This window comes from Arctopsyche grandis, chromosome 6 (assembly GCF_051622035.1).
Source record: "Arctopsyche grandis isolate Sample6627 chromosome 6, ASM5162203v2, whole genome shotgun sequence".
Lineage (NCBI taxonomy): Eukaryota > Metazoa > Arthropoda > Insecta > Trichoptera > Hydropsychidae > Arctopsyche > Arctopsyche grandis.
The window spans coordinates 15257408-15272657 of record NC_135360.1 but is presented as its reverse complement, the minus strand read 5'-3'; the positions used below and the strand labels follow the sequence as shown (position 1 = coordinate 15272657).

At 32.3% G+C, this 15250-nt stretch overlaps 3 protein-coding genes across 3 annotated transcripts; 1 reads left to right on the top strand and 2 right to left on the bottom strand.

The window, feature by feature from the left end:
- Positions 1–1102: 1102 nt before the first annotated feature.
- Positions 1103–3431, top strand: LOC143912897 (tRNA (cytidine(32)/guanosine(34)-2'-O)-methyltransferase-like). The gene has a single exon (XM_077432345.1). It carries the CDS (start codon positions 1204–1206, stop codon positions 2293–2295), a length of 1092 nt encoding a protein of 363 aa, XP_077288471.1. The 5' UTR covers positions 1103–1203; the 3' UTR covers positions 2296–3431.
- On the bottom strand, positions 2444–11211 carry LOC143912896 (facilitated trehalose transporter Tret1-like). Its single transcript, XM_077432344.1, has 6 exons — positions 10501–11211; positions 4560–4737; positions 4347–4482; positions 4065–4273; positions 3713–3976; positions 2444–3640 (listed from the first exon to the last, which is right to left on the bottom strand). The coding sequence occupies exons 1-6, from the start codon at positions 10521–10523 to the stop codon at positions 2861–2863; spliced, it is 1590 nt and encodes a 529-aa protein (XP_077288470.1). The 5' UTR covers positions 10524–11211; the 3' UTR covers positions 2444–2860.
- A 1440-nt stretch (positions 11212–12651) lies between these two features.
- Positions 12652–14993, bottom strand: Ssl1 (general transcription factor IIH subunit 2 Ssl1). Its single transcript, XM_077432343.1, has 9 exons — positions 14859–14993; positions 14558–14759; positions 14348–14487; positions 14107–14269; positions 13923–14021; positions 13672–13847; positions 13451–13591; positions 13262–13370; positions 12652–13188 (listed from the first exon to the last, which is right to left on the bottom strand). The coding sequence occupies exons 1-9, from the start codon at positions 14912–14914 to the stop codon at positions 13045–13047; spliced, it is 1230 nt and encodes a 409-aa protein (XP_077288469.1). The 5' UTR covers positions 14915–14993; the 3' UTR covers positions 12652–13044.
- Positions 14994–15250: the final 257 nt, after the last annotated feature.

Genomic DNA, 15250 nt, shown 5'->3' with positions numbered 1-15250 from the left:
TCCTTTGTAAGTGATACGTACTTTTGATTTTTACTTTATCTATGTAAGTAGTAACAATAGATGAAGTTTTGAGATCATGCGAAAAAATGTGTGTCTGTGTATTTTGGGGATTTTTTGAACACCGTTAGTCCTATCGAACTGAAACTTGGTATCGATTACTGAAATTCTTATCGATACGACGTTAATTTTTTTCAAATTTTTAAGTTGGCCAGAAATGGTACCTCCCTTTAATGGTACCCCCCTTTGTAGTTATTTTTTTTGTATTCAGTTTTTTAATTCAATTATCTCCCAAACGGCTAATTGAATCGGATTGAAATTTTTTTACATATAATAGAAATGATAAATTTTAGACCCCAATATTTTAATACAGGAATTAAGTTTTAAAGGTTTTTTTTCACTACAAAAGAGGGATCAGAATCTTAGAATTGAGTGTTATAGAATTTTCATTTTCATTTTTTTTAATATTAATTTTATATATTATGGGGGATGAACGAATGAGATTACTGACATGTTGATGCATGTGCTTTATTTATGACAGCTGAAGGCAGAGTAAGGTAGCTACTCTGAAACGGTAATTGGACTATTCGTCACATTGGGGTGGTCACAAAGACAATTTTTGCCATGAAAATCGCAAATACACAATATTTGGCACTCAAGTTCTCGTTACTATGATAGTTATCGTTAGTATGATGGACTTTTCGGCTGCCAGATGTTCCGTTCTAGAGATTTTAGTGACTTTGTGACGAGTAATTTGTGACCAGTAATCACCGAACCTCTGAAACACAGTCGAGTTGGTCCCCACTCGCAGGAAGGTGACCAAACTCGACCATGTCGTATAGCGAGCTGCCACAATATTATTATAATATATTAGTATTAATTTTTATAGTATCGATTTTTTTTCCTCTCTTGTTTTCTTATGTAGGTCATTGTGGTGCATTAGGTTCTTCCTGTAATGCCACAATGGTCCAAAACTATTAAAATAAATAAGCAAATAAAATAAATAAATAATTTGGACCACTTTACTGTGATTTTCATCGAGACTGTTTCAACAAAACATTTCATTCGCTTTGTTTTTTTACTTTTAGACATGGACGATAGATTTTTGATTTACGATCGCCTTCATTGGAAGTGTCAAATACATGCGGGTCGTTCACAATCCGGGAAATTTTACCCGCGAATTGCTAAGAAAATAATTTTTGAAAAATGGGCAAGACTTCTAAAGACAAAAGGGACATTTATTATCGTCTGGCCAAAGAAGAAGGATGGCGGGCCAGGAGTGCTTTCAAGTTGATGCAGATCAACGAAGAGTTCAACATATTTGAAGGTGTGACAAGGGCCGTCGACCTGTGTGCCGCACCCGGCAGTTGGAGTCAGGTCCTCGTCAAGAATCTCCGCGATAGACCAGACTACAAGATTGTCGCTGTCGATTTACAAGCCATGGCTCCACTCCCTGGAGTTAAGCAAGTTCAGGGAGATATTACTAAGGTGAGCGTTGCCCAAGAGATTGTAGATTTATTTCATGGAAACAAAGCTGACTTGGTAGTATGCGACGGGGCTCCGGACGTGACTGGGCTTCACGACATCGATGAATATATTCAATCTCAACTACTACTGGCCGCGCTCAACATAACTACTCACCTTTTAAAACATGGCGGATTGTTCGTGGCTAAAATATTCCGCGGTAAAGATATAACACTATTATACTCACAATTAAAGACCTTCTTTGATCTTGTATGTGTAACAAAACCGCTGAGTTCGCGGAATTCTAGCATTGAAGCTTTTGTAGTTTGTAAAAATTACAATCCGCCTGAAGACTACATTCCCAATATGATAAATCCACTATTAGATCATAAATATTGTGACTTTAATCAACTAGTCGGTCCCAATAGATATATTGTTCCATTCAACGCATGCGGTGACTTGAGCGCTTACGATTCAGATACCACATTTTCCTTAGATATCCCTGAATTAGGAAAATATTTTCATCGAGAGCCTATTCAAACTCCTATATCTCCACCATATGAAGAAGTTATAAAGTTGACAAAAAATATACAATTGAAAAAAAGTGGTGTAGCTTTGCAAACAACTTCCGCAGAAAACGAAACAGCTATAGAAGAAACTCTACCTGCATCTCCTATACAAAGTGATAATATATCGAATACGTTAAATGAAGAAAATATCGTTCCAAATGTAGTACAGGATGAAATTCAATTGAACGGTTCAGCTTCTGAGAAGGATGAAAATCAAATGGATTCCGTTGAAGAACAGGTTACAATGGAAATTTCCAATCCATAAATATTATAATATTTTAAGTATAGAATAATGTGTGATTCATTCATAATCTAATTATAAACAAATTTACAATAAGCCGAAAAATAAAATGTGATAATAATTTTGATAGAATTCAAATGTATAAAGTAAATAAATAACACTCGTATTGTTTGAAAGATTTTGGTTTTATTTATCTATTTTTTCGTGATATATATTAATTATTACATTAATTAAAGTCTTATGAAAGTAATTATTCTTTCTAAATGTTATATAATACATGGTTTTCTAACATTCCAAAGAAATAATTATATATGTACATCTACATATGAGCGTCATACTTCAAATCGTATGCAATATAATATTATTAAATATATTGCATACAAGAATTTGTTCTTTACATAAATAGGTTAATAATAAATATGTATCTACATATGCATATTTAAAATTTAGCATCATTAGTTATAAGTGCTCATGATTCATCACAGAAACTGTTTTCTTATGTTATATTACAGTCACCACAAAACTCAGTTTTTCACCACATTGGCCAGTCATTAATAAAGAATATTTTTAATTAAATATGAATCGCTATTTACAAATTAGTTAGATTTACTTCATACTTTTTCCTCGTTATCCAGAGAATGTTTTTATTTAAAAAGTACCTTTCAATTTGACGTAAGCTCTTATTTCTTGTCTCCGGTAAGAACAAATATACAAATACTGTGCCGAGAAACGATGATATACCAAATATAAAAAATATACCATGAATTTGCGCATATTTTCTCATAACTGGATATGCCTTTGTGAATGCAAACAGTAATATATTGAAAATCATAAAAATATAACCACCGCACATTCCTCTCACCTTAGCTGGGAGTAATTCTCCAACCATTAAACTTGGCAACATCAAAAAACCCAATGTGTTAAACGCTATGTAGACCAAGAGACAAACTCCTTTAATCCAAAAGTCAAAAGTTGATGTTTCCGTTCCCATTTTTACATATAAATAAATACTGAGCGTGATGGCTGCTGCCGTAGAACCAATTCCAGATAAAATACACAAACTTCTTCTGTTCATGTAGAACAAAAGGAAACAACCAACAATTGTAAATACAAGTCTGATTACAGCAGTGTAAATAGCTGCTAATAAACTATCTAAACTTTGTCCTATTACTTCTTTTATTATATCTACAGCATAAAATATCACAAAATACGTCCCGGATAATATCTGACACAAATTGAAAATATTTATTATTATTATCGGCTTAAGATTGTGTTTTTGTTTTATTGTAGTAAAAAATGAGTCTTTACTCGAATCACTGTTTCTTTCTATGTTGTTTGCCATCAATATATGATGGAATTCTTTTTTGGCCTATAAAAACAAATTAATATTATTTAAATGTTAATTAATTTGCCAAATTTTAATATTATAAGTTTCACTTACATATGTATCATCACCCCGTAGCCACTTTACGGCTGTATCCGCTTGTGACAGCTTGGAATGTCTTACAAGCCAGTCTGGGGATTCGGGTGTTCGCAGAAATAATATCATGGATATCAACGGTAAAATAACACCTGATGCTGCTACCCAGCGCCATTGAATATTGCCTAACAAATACACTATTAAAATACCTATAGAATAACTTATAAACGGAGCTCCAATAAGCATTCCCCTTAATTTCGGATCTGATATTTCTCCAAGATAAACCTGAAATATGTTTAGCCTTGTATTGTATTCATTTAATTTGTTTTTAAAAAAAGTGAAACGTATACACATATATGTAAATATAATATACCTGGCTAGTGGCTGCTAATATACCAACGCCAAATCCACAGACTATACGACCGATTAGAACAAGAGCCAAATGAGGTGCTGATGCAAGCATTATCCAGCCAAGTAATAAGAATGGTAAGCAGGTTTGCAATGTTCGTTTTCGTCCCCAACATTCCATCAATGGTCCTGCCACAAGTGACCCTACTGGAGATGCTGCAGAGTGTACGCTAGCTAAAGAAGCACATGAGAAATTAAATAGGGAAACATAAGAAATGTAAGTTGTTATTAGATTTTAAAACAGTACCAATCCACGATCCTAATTCAATGTCAACATTCATTGTAGAATTTTCTGCATAAAGCTGAGGTAATAATACGGCAGAAAAGCCTATAGGTTGCCCGGCTGCCGCTGATAGAATTAATACTGCAAATGCTGCGACACACTAAAATTATTATTAATTATTAACATTTCAAACTATTTTCACAATTAAAAATCAAATTGAATATGATATATGTATACCTGGTGGACAATACCCGTAGATGACGATTGAAAATTACCCGTTTGTGGAGGCAATGATGACATAGACCCGAGAGCGCTCAAAAAATCTCGTAAAGATTCTTTGCGATTTTTCTCTTGATGAGAATACTCTTTCACTAATCTTATACTTTTATCTGCGGCAGAAAGCATTCTTTCCTCTCTGGAAAAATAATATGATATGAAGTACAATAATGAAAATGGCAAATGTGATAGTTGGCAAACATGATGTGGTTATTCTTAACTTGTGTTCTAAAAATAATTTATTCTCTATACTTAAACGTAAACACATCTAAGTATTGCATTTATATGCTATTGTTTTCATTCAGCTATTTTTTTGATTGATGATTTTATTTAAAAGATGACCGTATTGAATTTATGACAATCAAAATTATACACCAAAAGAGCAGCAACACAAAAAATAGATGTATATATGCAATTTGAAGGTGAAATATTCTGAACTTTCTACATACATAATATATAGATGATTTTGCTTACTAACATAGAAATAGAATTACTTGGTTTTGACATTGACTCAGTTTGTATAATAATGATACATATATTTGAATTTTAAATTTTTTTTCAGTCCTCCGTATACAAACATTTAAATAAAAAGTCTGGCTTGTTTATATAAAAAATAGTAATATAAAACACATCGGATGTGACTAACTCATGATTTTATCTATGTATTTGAAGTAAAAAACCAAAATTCGACAATGATATTCATATACCCATTCACACATACCGGTTATGAAAATATTTTCGATACAAATTTGATCGCTAATGAAAAGAAACTCACATGACAAAAGTTCTGCTTCCAGTTTTCGGATTTTGTTCAAAATAATTTTATTACTTAATATTACCATAAATATTATAAACATAAAATATCAAGAAGATAAAAATAATTTAAAATGTCAAAATAAAATAATGAAATATGTTTTAAACTTTCGGTTTATGAATTCTAACCAAAACCTTATCAACTGTACATAAGTTAGTACATAAAGAATTCAAATATATATTTTCAGCTTGATATGTTTAGTGTCGGTCTCCGTGACGAGCCAGAATGTTAAATTACAGAAAACGCAAAGATCGAAAATCGAAAGATTAAAAAAAAGGGTGCATGGTAAACGGTACATACTTACTTAATTTGCGCGAGCAGGATACAACAGGAACACGAAGAACAGGCTTTTCCTCCCGTATTAATGTGCGCGCGCAGAATACGGGAGGAAAAGCTTGTTCCTCTTGTTCCTGTTGTACCCTGCTCGCGCAAATTAAGTGAGTATGTACCGTTTACCAATGCACCCTTTTTTTGATCTTTCGACGTAAGATCTTTCGATTTTCGATCTTTGCCTTCAGATATTTGTGTTTTCTGTAATTTAACATTCTGGCTCGTCACGTAGACCCGTTTAGTGTTCGTGTGATCACAACACTTTTGACTTTTCTAAGAGAAAAAAATCCCACTTCTGGTTTATCAAACTTGTTTTTTATTAATTATACGACATTAATGCAAGGATTAGAGCGAAAACCCACAGCGAAGAACGGCACACCGTGTGCATGGTTCTTCGCCGTGGGTGGTCTCCTTCATTTCTTCAAATATGGGATACATCGTTATCGATTACTGTCAAGCAAGGATAAATACAAGCATATAATTTGACCGAACGCTCGGCACGGCACTGAATGGCACGCATCATTTTTTTCGCATGTTTGAAAGTAACTAAAAAAGACCACGTGCCACATTCACCGCTGTGTGATTTCGCCCTTAACTGCTACTACCGGTTGACGGATCATTAAAAAAAATTATATATTACTTGGTATTAAGCTAAAACTTCTTGATATGAAATTTCAGTTCAATATGTTGAAAGGTTTCGGAGTAAAACTTAAAAAGCCTCGATTTTCTAGAGTAAAAGTACTAGTTCTGGCTGAGGTAAAAATATTTTAAAAAATTAAATTATGTAATTTATCATACTTATTATATGTATAAAAGTTTCAGTCTGATCTGTTGAGTATGTAAGGAGATAATTGAATCCAAAAACTTAAAAAGAGGACACCTATAAGAGGTATCGGTAAGCATTTCAGTAACCGACACAAAGTTTCAGTTTAATTGGACTAACGCCGTTGAAAAAATATCCAAAATACACAGACACACATACTAACACATACATTTTCTCTAGACATAAAACGTGATCAGTGATCGTTTCCGAGTTTGAATCAGTGCAAATCTCGAATTCAAATTTTCGCATGATCACAAAACTTCATCTATTTACTACGTACATAAATAAAGTAAAAAAAATAAATAAAAACCTTGGAAAAATATAATGACATAATGTAATAGCGCATAGCAAACATATATGTACATACAATGACAAGAATATTGTTTAAATTCCCATCTATACACTTTGTGACCGATCATCATCGCTAAAGGTATAATCATGTAACTGACAAAACCTTGAAAACAACAACAAATAAATATAACATTACTTCCATTATATTATATTATGCAATGTTATATGCTTAAAATAGACTTTTAGATGATTCTACATTTAAGCAAAAAAAGAAAAGAAAATAATAAGATGTAAAATGTCGCTTTAGAAAAGACCACATTGATAATAATAATAAAAATACACATAATGGTTAATACCATTTATTTTACTAAATATACATCTCGACATAAAGGTTTGGTCGTTTATGATGTTAAAAAATGATTGATCTAATGGTTGCCAACGAGTCAATTGTTTCCAATGAAAGACAATGATTGTAAGACATGCTGATGCGTTTCGTGGATAAATTGATGCGCACTTCAATTGATGCGATGGAAAACTTTCAAAATGAAAACATAAATTAAAACATATATGTAAGTACTTGAAGTTAAATCAATAATAAATTGCCATCAATCTCAATTATATGTATTTCCAACAATCGAGTGACTTGCGTTATTTAATTAATACAACACTCGTTCTGTAATAAAAATGATTCGACTTACATATTCAGTGGATTTTAACCATTATTGTATAAAAAATGTAGTTACGGAGAGAATAATTGGATTCTCTCTGACTTAACTGAATAATAATGCATTGAATTGGAATGCTGGTTATTTGCATGATTGTCATTGAATAGCAGATATTTTGATGTATGTATAATTGTATTATATGTATGTATGTATGTATGTACATTTGTATTATATAAAATTGAACAATATGAAATTTTCGGGCTAAACAACTTTCTAATTGAGTTTGCTCGAGTGCTTGCAATAGGTTTCTAACTTTTTCTTTTCATTTGGTATTATAGAACTATATTAAAGGATAATATAGAATTGCTTATAGATTGATGAAATTAAATAAGTTAACAAAAAAAAAAAAATATATATATATATATATATATATATATATATATATATATATGTATATATATATATATATATATATATATATGTACATATATACAATATAGGTGTGGCATTATTTAATAAACATGTGTATTATAATTTTTATATATAAAAATATGATTCCAAGAATTTATTTGTGATGTTAATGAAATTAATACTAGTACAATTATTAAAAGAAATTCATAAAATATTTACTGTCGTTTTATTGTCATTTTGCACATCTTATCAAAAATAGTATTAATAAAGCCTACTTTATATGAGAATCAAACAAATATGAGCGTCATATAATGTAGTACATATGTAAATGTTAAACGCTTAAACTGTTCCTAAATATTATCTTTATAGCCCAATACCAGATTGTGTTAATGTATATAAAAGGGGCTTTGTGATTTGGAATACTGATAACATTTGTTTTACAGGTGGAATTTTATTTACCCTAATTAAAGTAATACACAATCCCAAATATGGTATCGCTTTCATAAAAAGAACGACTTTAGGCATTCTGTATCGAGACGATCCGGGAATTTCACGATTTTTCGCTGTCTCGTGTTCCGGGAATTTCTAAAAAATTTACCCGAGATTCGAGACTTTCCGAATAAAAAAGTTATAAAATATATCGTACATCTTATCTATTTTTAATAAAATTTGGATAGCCGAAATAACCGAATATAATAAGAACGAGTGATTTTAACGACAGGCATATTTGTCACAAAAATAAGAAATATTATTTCTGATTCGTCTTTAAATGCTTTGGTATTTTTATAAAAATATTTTCCTCTGCAAAAGTAAATTATTCTTACTTTCATATCATAAATTTACAATTGATGTTTATATTATAAAATTATACTTGCCTAGTTGAGATCGAATAAAAATGTTTTTTGTAAGTGTTACATATATGTTTCTACATATTGTAAGAATATTTCTTTTTTTTTTTCAATAAATTTATTTATTATATATATGTACATATGTACATATGTATATATAATAAATAATAATATATGTATATAACTTTATTTTTATTTTATAAATAATAAATATGTATATAACTTTATTTTTCCACAAGTGATGAGTGTTTTTGATGATTAAAACGAAAATTAAGTCTCGAATCCCGGGAATTCCCGGAACTTTGAAAATTTGTGTCTCGAGTCCCGGAAAATAAAATGTACTTATTTATGTTTTTATTGAAAAACAGCATCCTAAAGCTCCTATTGGAAAACTGAGTAAATGTATTTTTCAGTATGAATGGTAATAATTACAATTATTAAAATATGTATTTGTGAAACTCTTTAACATGGGCCTATATATATGGTATAAGGATTTTATGCAGCCCAAAGAAAAATGATTCTATGATTCTCAAAAGACAGTACGAAATGAATTTATTTTATTTTCAAAATATCCTACACACGTGCCACAAATGTGCTCTCATTAACTTGCCCTTTTATCATTTTTTAGCAAAATCTACAAATTATCTTTTAAACTGTTAATAATCTATAATCATTTCTGCTTTACTATTAAAAGCAAATGCTCGATGAAAATATTGAAAAATAAAATTGCTATCAAAATAACCAATAACATAACCGTCATCTAGAAACACTATCTAGAAATCCAGAAACATACCGGACGACTGGCCAGTTTTGCACGGCCGACGCGTTAAATTGGTCACTTGTCGGTTAAATAAATAAATTTTTGATCGCTTGTACGGTCAGGTGCCATGCCCCCAGTATCTGTAATTATTTGTGTTTTATTTACTGTATTCTTAGAGATAAAGACGGTAACATATAATGATTCGATGTTTTTGAACATTATGTTGCATACTTAATTCCTATTTAAGTTTGAATATTTTTTATTTTATTTTACTAGCTGAACCCAGCACGCCTTGCAATGCCACAACAACGCATGCAATTCCCGTTCCCGTTCTCGTTCCCTGTTTCCGTTCTCGTTCCCATTCCCATTTGTCGGATAAACGCAGACAGGGAACCCATTTGAAATTATTGCGTTGCAATGACACTAATTCCCGTTTTTCCCGTTTCCATTCCCGTTTTTGGGTGATTTTTTTTTCACAGTAGTCTTCCCGGAAATGCATACAACAAATCCTGAAAGTTCCGTCGTAATCGGTTCAGTGGTTTAGGAGCGAATTCGAGACACACTGACAAACAGACATTAATTTTTATATATGTATGTAGATTATTATGGTAATGAAATCAATAAAAATAAGCAATTCAAAATAATTCAAATCACGAAAAACTCGCAGTACAAACTTGGCACTACTATAGTGTTAGATATCCGTACATATATTCAATATGAATAAATGTTTTAGTTTTTTATGGGAAAAAAAACGTATAGAGCCAATCCTAATAGCGTACAGTGACCCATATATATTATACATTTATAATGATTATTATGCGACGAAAGTACTATGTATATAATATCTGTGAAATAATTAAAAAAAATCATAAAAGAAAAACTTTGAAGAGATTTTTTCTAAAAACACAAATCAATTAATCACCGTTAACCTAGTATTACATCAATTTTCATTTAACTTACACAGATTCCTCGACATCAGTCATTTTGCCGCACTTTTTAGTCAATGTCCCAATGACCACACAAAAATTATATCAGACGATCGATTTGTTTTATCTTATAATATCACAGTAAATAGAGAGAATTTACATGCAATATAGATAACATATTTTGCAAGATCATAATTGAAGCAAGAAAATGGTGGCGAAACCAGTTTTCTCGTAACTTTTAATCTATGTAGTATGTGCGAACTTGCGACATGTTGCGCTACGACTGATATTTTAACGATAGTTTTTGCTGCTGATTACCGACGTCGCTGTTGGACAAAACGGTCGATGTAAAGATAAAACGACAAAATCACATGTGCGTCAATTTAAAACATAACAGCGATACTGACACAATTGAGCGTCAATGTCATTTTCAGAATGTTTTCAATTTACAACATAATATCATATCATACAATCTGATGCATTTCCATAGATGTCCCTTAATGTGAATTTATTTGTAGTTTTAAAAAATAGCGATGCAATTAGGGTGTCAACTATTTCTGAGACGATTTCGGGACTAGTGGCTCGAAAAAATTTTAAGCATAGTCACAATATCCACCACTCAAAAACCACTTGACATTGGCTACGTCCACACTGGTTCGGAGATTACTAGTCAAATGTGAACCAGTCACAGGACAACCGGTCGCTCTAGATCGGTCACACGTAATCACCCGTCACACTAAAACTTGTCGCACCCTAAAACTGGTCACACCCGAAAATTGGTCACACCCAAAAATTCGACCAATTTTTAATTTTTGGGAGTTTTCTCGTGACCAGTTTTAGGGTGTGACCAGTTTTAGTGTGACGGGTGATCACGTGTGACCGATCTAGAGCGACCGGTTGTCCTGTGACTGGTTCACATATGACTAGTAGTCCGTTTACCGTCCACACTACCGATATCCACACCCGATATTTACGAAATTTGCCATAACCAGTTCCTAAATAGCAACCACAGGTTGCAATATAGGAACTGGATATGGAAAATTTCGTAAATATCGGTAGTGTAGACGTAGCCATTGCATACTCGTGGCCAGCCACACGGTCAGTATTTTTTTCTTATTAAAAACATAATATACTCCTCATTTTAAATCAAAAATGCCATTTTGCCTGAAGAAAACGATCTTCGATCAACGTGATTTACCAGTGATGACGTATGAATGTGAAACTTGGACAATGGCGCCGTCCACACACACGATATCTACTAACGATATTTGCAATATTTTCCATATCCAGTTCCCATATTGCAACCTGTTGTTTGCTATTTAGGAACTGGATATGGAAATATTGTTAGTATATATCGTGTGTGTGGATGGCGCCATTGAACGCCAAGTTGTTACACAAAGTCCAATATACTCAATGAAGAACGAAACGCTGTATGCTTGGCGGTTCGGTGATTATTCCGCAAAGTGATCTAGCGCACGTCATTAAATCTCGATCACGGAACATCTGACACCCAAAAACTCCATCAATCGAAAGTAATCCACGCGAAATTATGTACTAACGAGAACTGGAGTGCCAGATATTCCGTATTCGCGATTTTTGTGCCAACGATTGTCGTGCGCGCAATCGCAATTTGCGCAATAATCCGTTTACCATGCTTGGCATAACGAGGAAAAACCTTGGCATAACGAGAAGTATGACAAGCGTAGTGGATAGAGTGAAGATTATGAAATGGCAATGCGGGAGGCCACGATGAAAGGTGGACAACAGAAGTGCTATAATAGTACCCGAGAGAATGTAAAAAATGGGTAGATGAAATTAGAAAAATGTGTGGGGTGAGATAGATAGAAGCGTGTTGGAGAGGCCAGCATTCGCCAGCAGTGAATGGTGGATGAGTGTAGATGATGATGCTGATACTCATTTAATACGTTTATCAACAAAAAATATGCCACGTGCGAAATTTTTGTCGAATATCCATACATTTGATACACATATGTACATACATAGCTCAGTAGTTAGTGTATAAGACTTTGGATATATGTAACTCCAGGTTGATCGTTTCCTATCATAGTTTGCCAATTTATCTGATTTCATTATTGAAACAGTATTCAGACTAGTTTCAGCACCGAGATTCACAGTAAACATTTTATTAAATTTATTTCAATAGTTTTATTTTATTTAAATTTTTATATATAGTTATGTACATACAAAGTTTCTTTCGAAATTATATATTAGAAGATTTGTCCGATGACGTGGTGGATTTACATACCAACAATAGTTACATATGTACATACATAGTTACAAAGCCTCTTTCGAAATTATATATTAGATTCTTATAATATATGTACATACGCAAAAACTTTCAAGCTAATATAGTGGATTTTTAATTTAAAATGAGTAATAATTTTGGTATGTCAAATAAAACAAAATAAATTACATTAGCAAATTTTGGTTTTAGATTTGAAATTCAAATACAAATGTATGTTATTTAGTCAATAATTGAAATAAGGTGCTAAACCGTTAAAATTATAAAGAATATCATACGATATCATATCATTTATTTAATGGAAATATATAAAAGTTACAATATTGTAATATGAGAACTTGAAGAAGATACAGCTTGTGCTGGTAAAGAGGCACAGCCCGGACAAACGTGTAAACTTTCGTGAACAAACAGATCACAATCCATACAAAAAAATCGATTGCATGAGCCACATAGATAAACCTGAAATATTAAAAAAAAAAAAATGTTATTTTATATACTTCACGTTTTACAAATTGAAATTTTATTCACTTACAAATTTCTCAGAATCTTCAAATTCCTTAACACAAGAATAACAATAATTCGTCTGTCTTTGATAAGGCATCTCTTTGTATGGATCCACCGGGAAGAGATGATGGTATGATCTGTATTAAAAGTAGAAACTGTTAACAAAATATCACAAGTTAGATTTCACACATTTATAAATTCAGAAAAAAATTGTGACCTGGCAAGATGTGGAGCTGATGCTAAAGTGAGATCGCACGTTCGACACTGAGCTGGTAATTCACAATATCGACTACGACATTGCGGACATAAGTGACCACCGGCTGAAACTTTGCTTGGGTCTTCTGTATCTTCCAAGTGACTAGATAACGCGTATGTTTATAAATAATATATGTACATATGTATAATCTCAAAAAGTATCATCACAACAAAAATACTTACCACATACAAATTGTTAAAAGGGGATCTTTTGAGTCATCGTCTTCACCACCAGGTTGAATTGGACCATTATGCGGAAAGCCCATTTTGACCAAGCATGCGGGGGCTGATTTTGAATTTGCCGGTGGTGGTACATGAGCTAAAAGCTGTGACCGGTAATGGCAATCATCTAATATAACCTAAAATATAATAAATTTGTTTAACTAACTAACCACGTTACTTACAAGATGAGAATTATATGTATTCAAATTTACCCCATATGTGCCACCAGTTTCTTGACACAATTGTCTACAAACTCGTACTTCAGCTGCCAATCCTATAACTGAACAACGAACTCCTTCTGTTTTTAACGTCTAAAATTTATATAATCATATTTTAATACATTAAATGGAACATAATAGCCAGAAGTTAAAAAATCAATCATATAAAGTTACATACTTGTATTGTTTGATGTATATCAGTAGGATCACAGGTTGTGAGACTGGCACTTAAAATGATAATTTCTCTACAAGCGTGCATTGGTAGACTACGTAACTGTCTTAAACACATTTCTAAAGCATTTTGGATTGACGGTTCACCTACCAGAGGTGATTCACTCAAACTGTAAAATTAAATCTGATGATTATATGAACCACTAAAAACTATATAAGATTGTTCCAATTAAAATAGCAATAAAAACCTCTGTAACGTTTTCACGTGTCGCCGAGAATTACCACCAAGTGGGCTGACTCGCTCAGCTCGCTTGTTTCTCATAATAATAACACCCATTTGGCTTAGAGGATTTTGGTCCAAAAATTCCTCAATAAACTCTTCTAATAACTAAAAAATATATTTATAAATAAATGTCAAATAATCAGGCAATATACAACTTAAATTGCGAACGCTGTACTTTTAGTGTGCACAGAAACCTCGTAGGTTTCAAATCTTGTAGAGACATGGCTTCAGAGGTGTCGATTACAACGTATGTATATCTCATCATCCCCAACCGGGGTCTACCTTTTCGCTGTGCTAACCTTTTCCTCTTTTCGCGCTGAACAATATCTGCCACTGAAGCTTCGAGAAGTCCATCGTCGTCTTCTTTAAGAGCCTCCCTAAACACAGCAAAGTGTGAAAGTTGTAGGGTTATTTGCTAAAGTAGTAGGGTTGTGTTGAGTATTTGAAGTTAATATATGTATAATAAATCAAGAGACCAGGTCTTCTCATATCCTGTCTCCCAACGGTAGCCAGCAGGTTCTTCGTCCACCATGTCGGCGAAGATCCCTTAAACGTCGACTGTCAAACCAAAAGTCAAACACTCGCCGGTTAAACCAAATAATGTACTATTCACGACCATATCCATATTTTTATATTTTGAGATCATTTGAAGTTCGAAATTAAATTAAGAATTAAATAATTCATTCGTGCATCATGAAATTTTGAATTTCATTTAAAATTAAAAAAATATTAAAATTATGACATTTTAAAAATAAAAGTTGTTATCGAGGATACATACATATGTAGATATATTATTTATGGCTCGGTGATTACTGGTCACAAATTACTCGTCACAAAGTCACTAAAATCTCTATAACGGAACATCTGG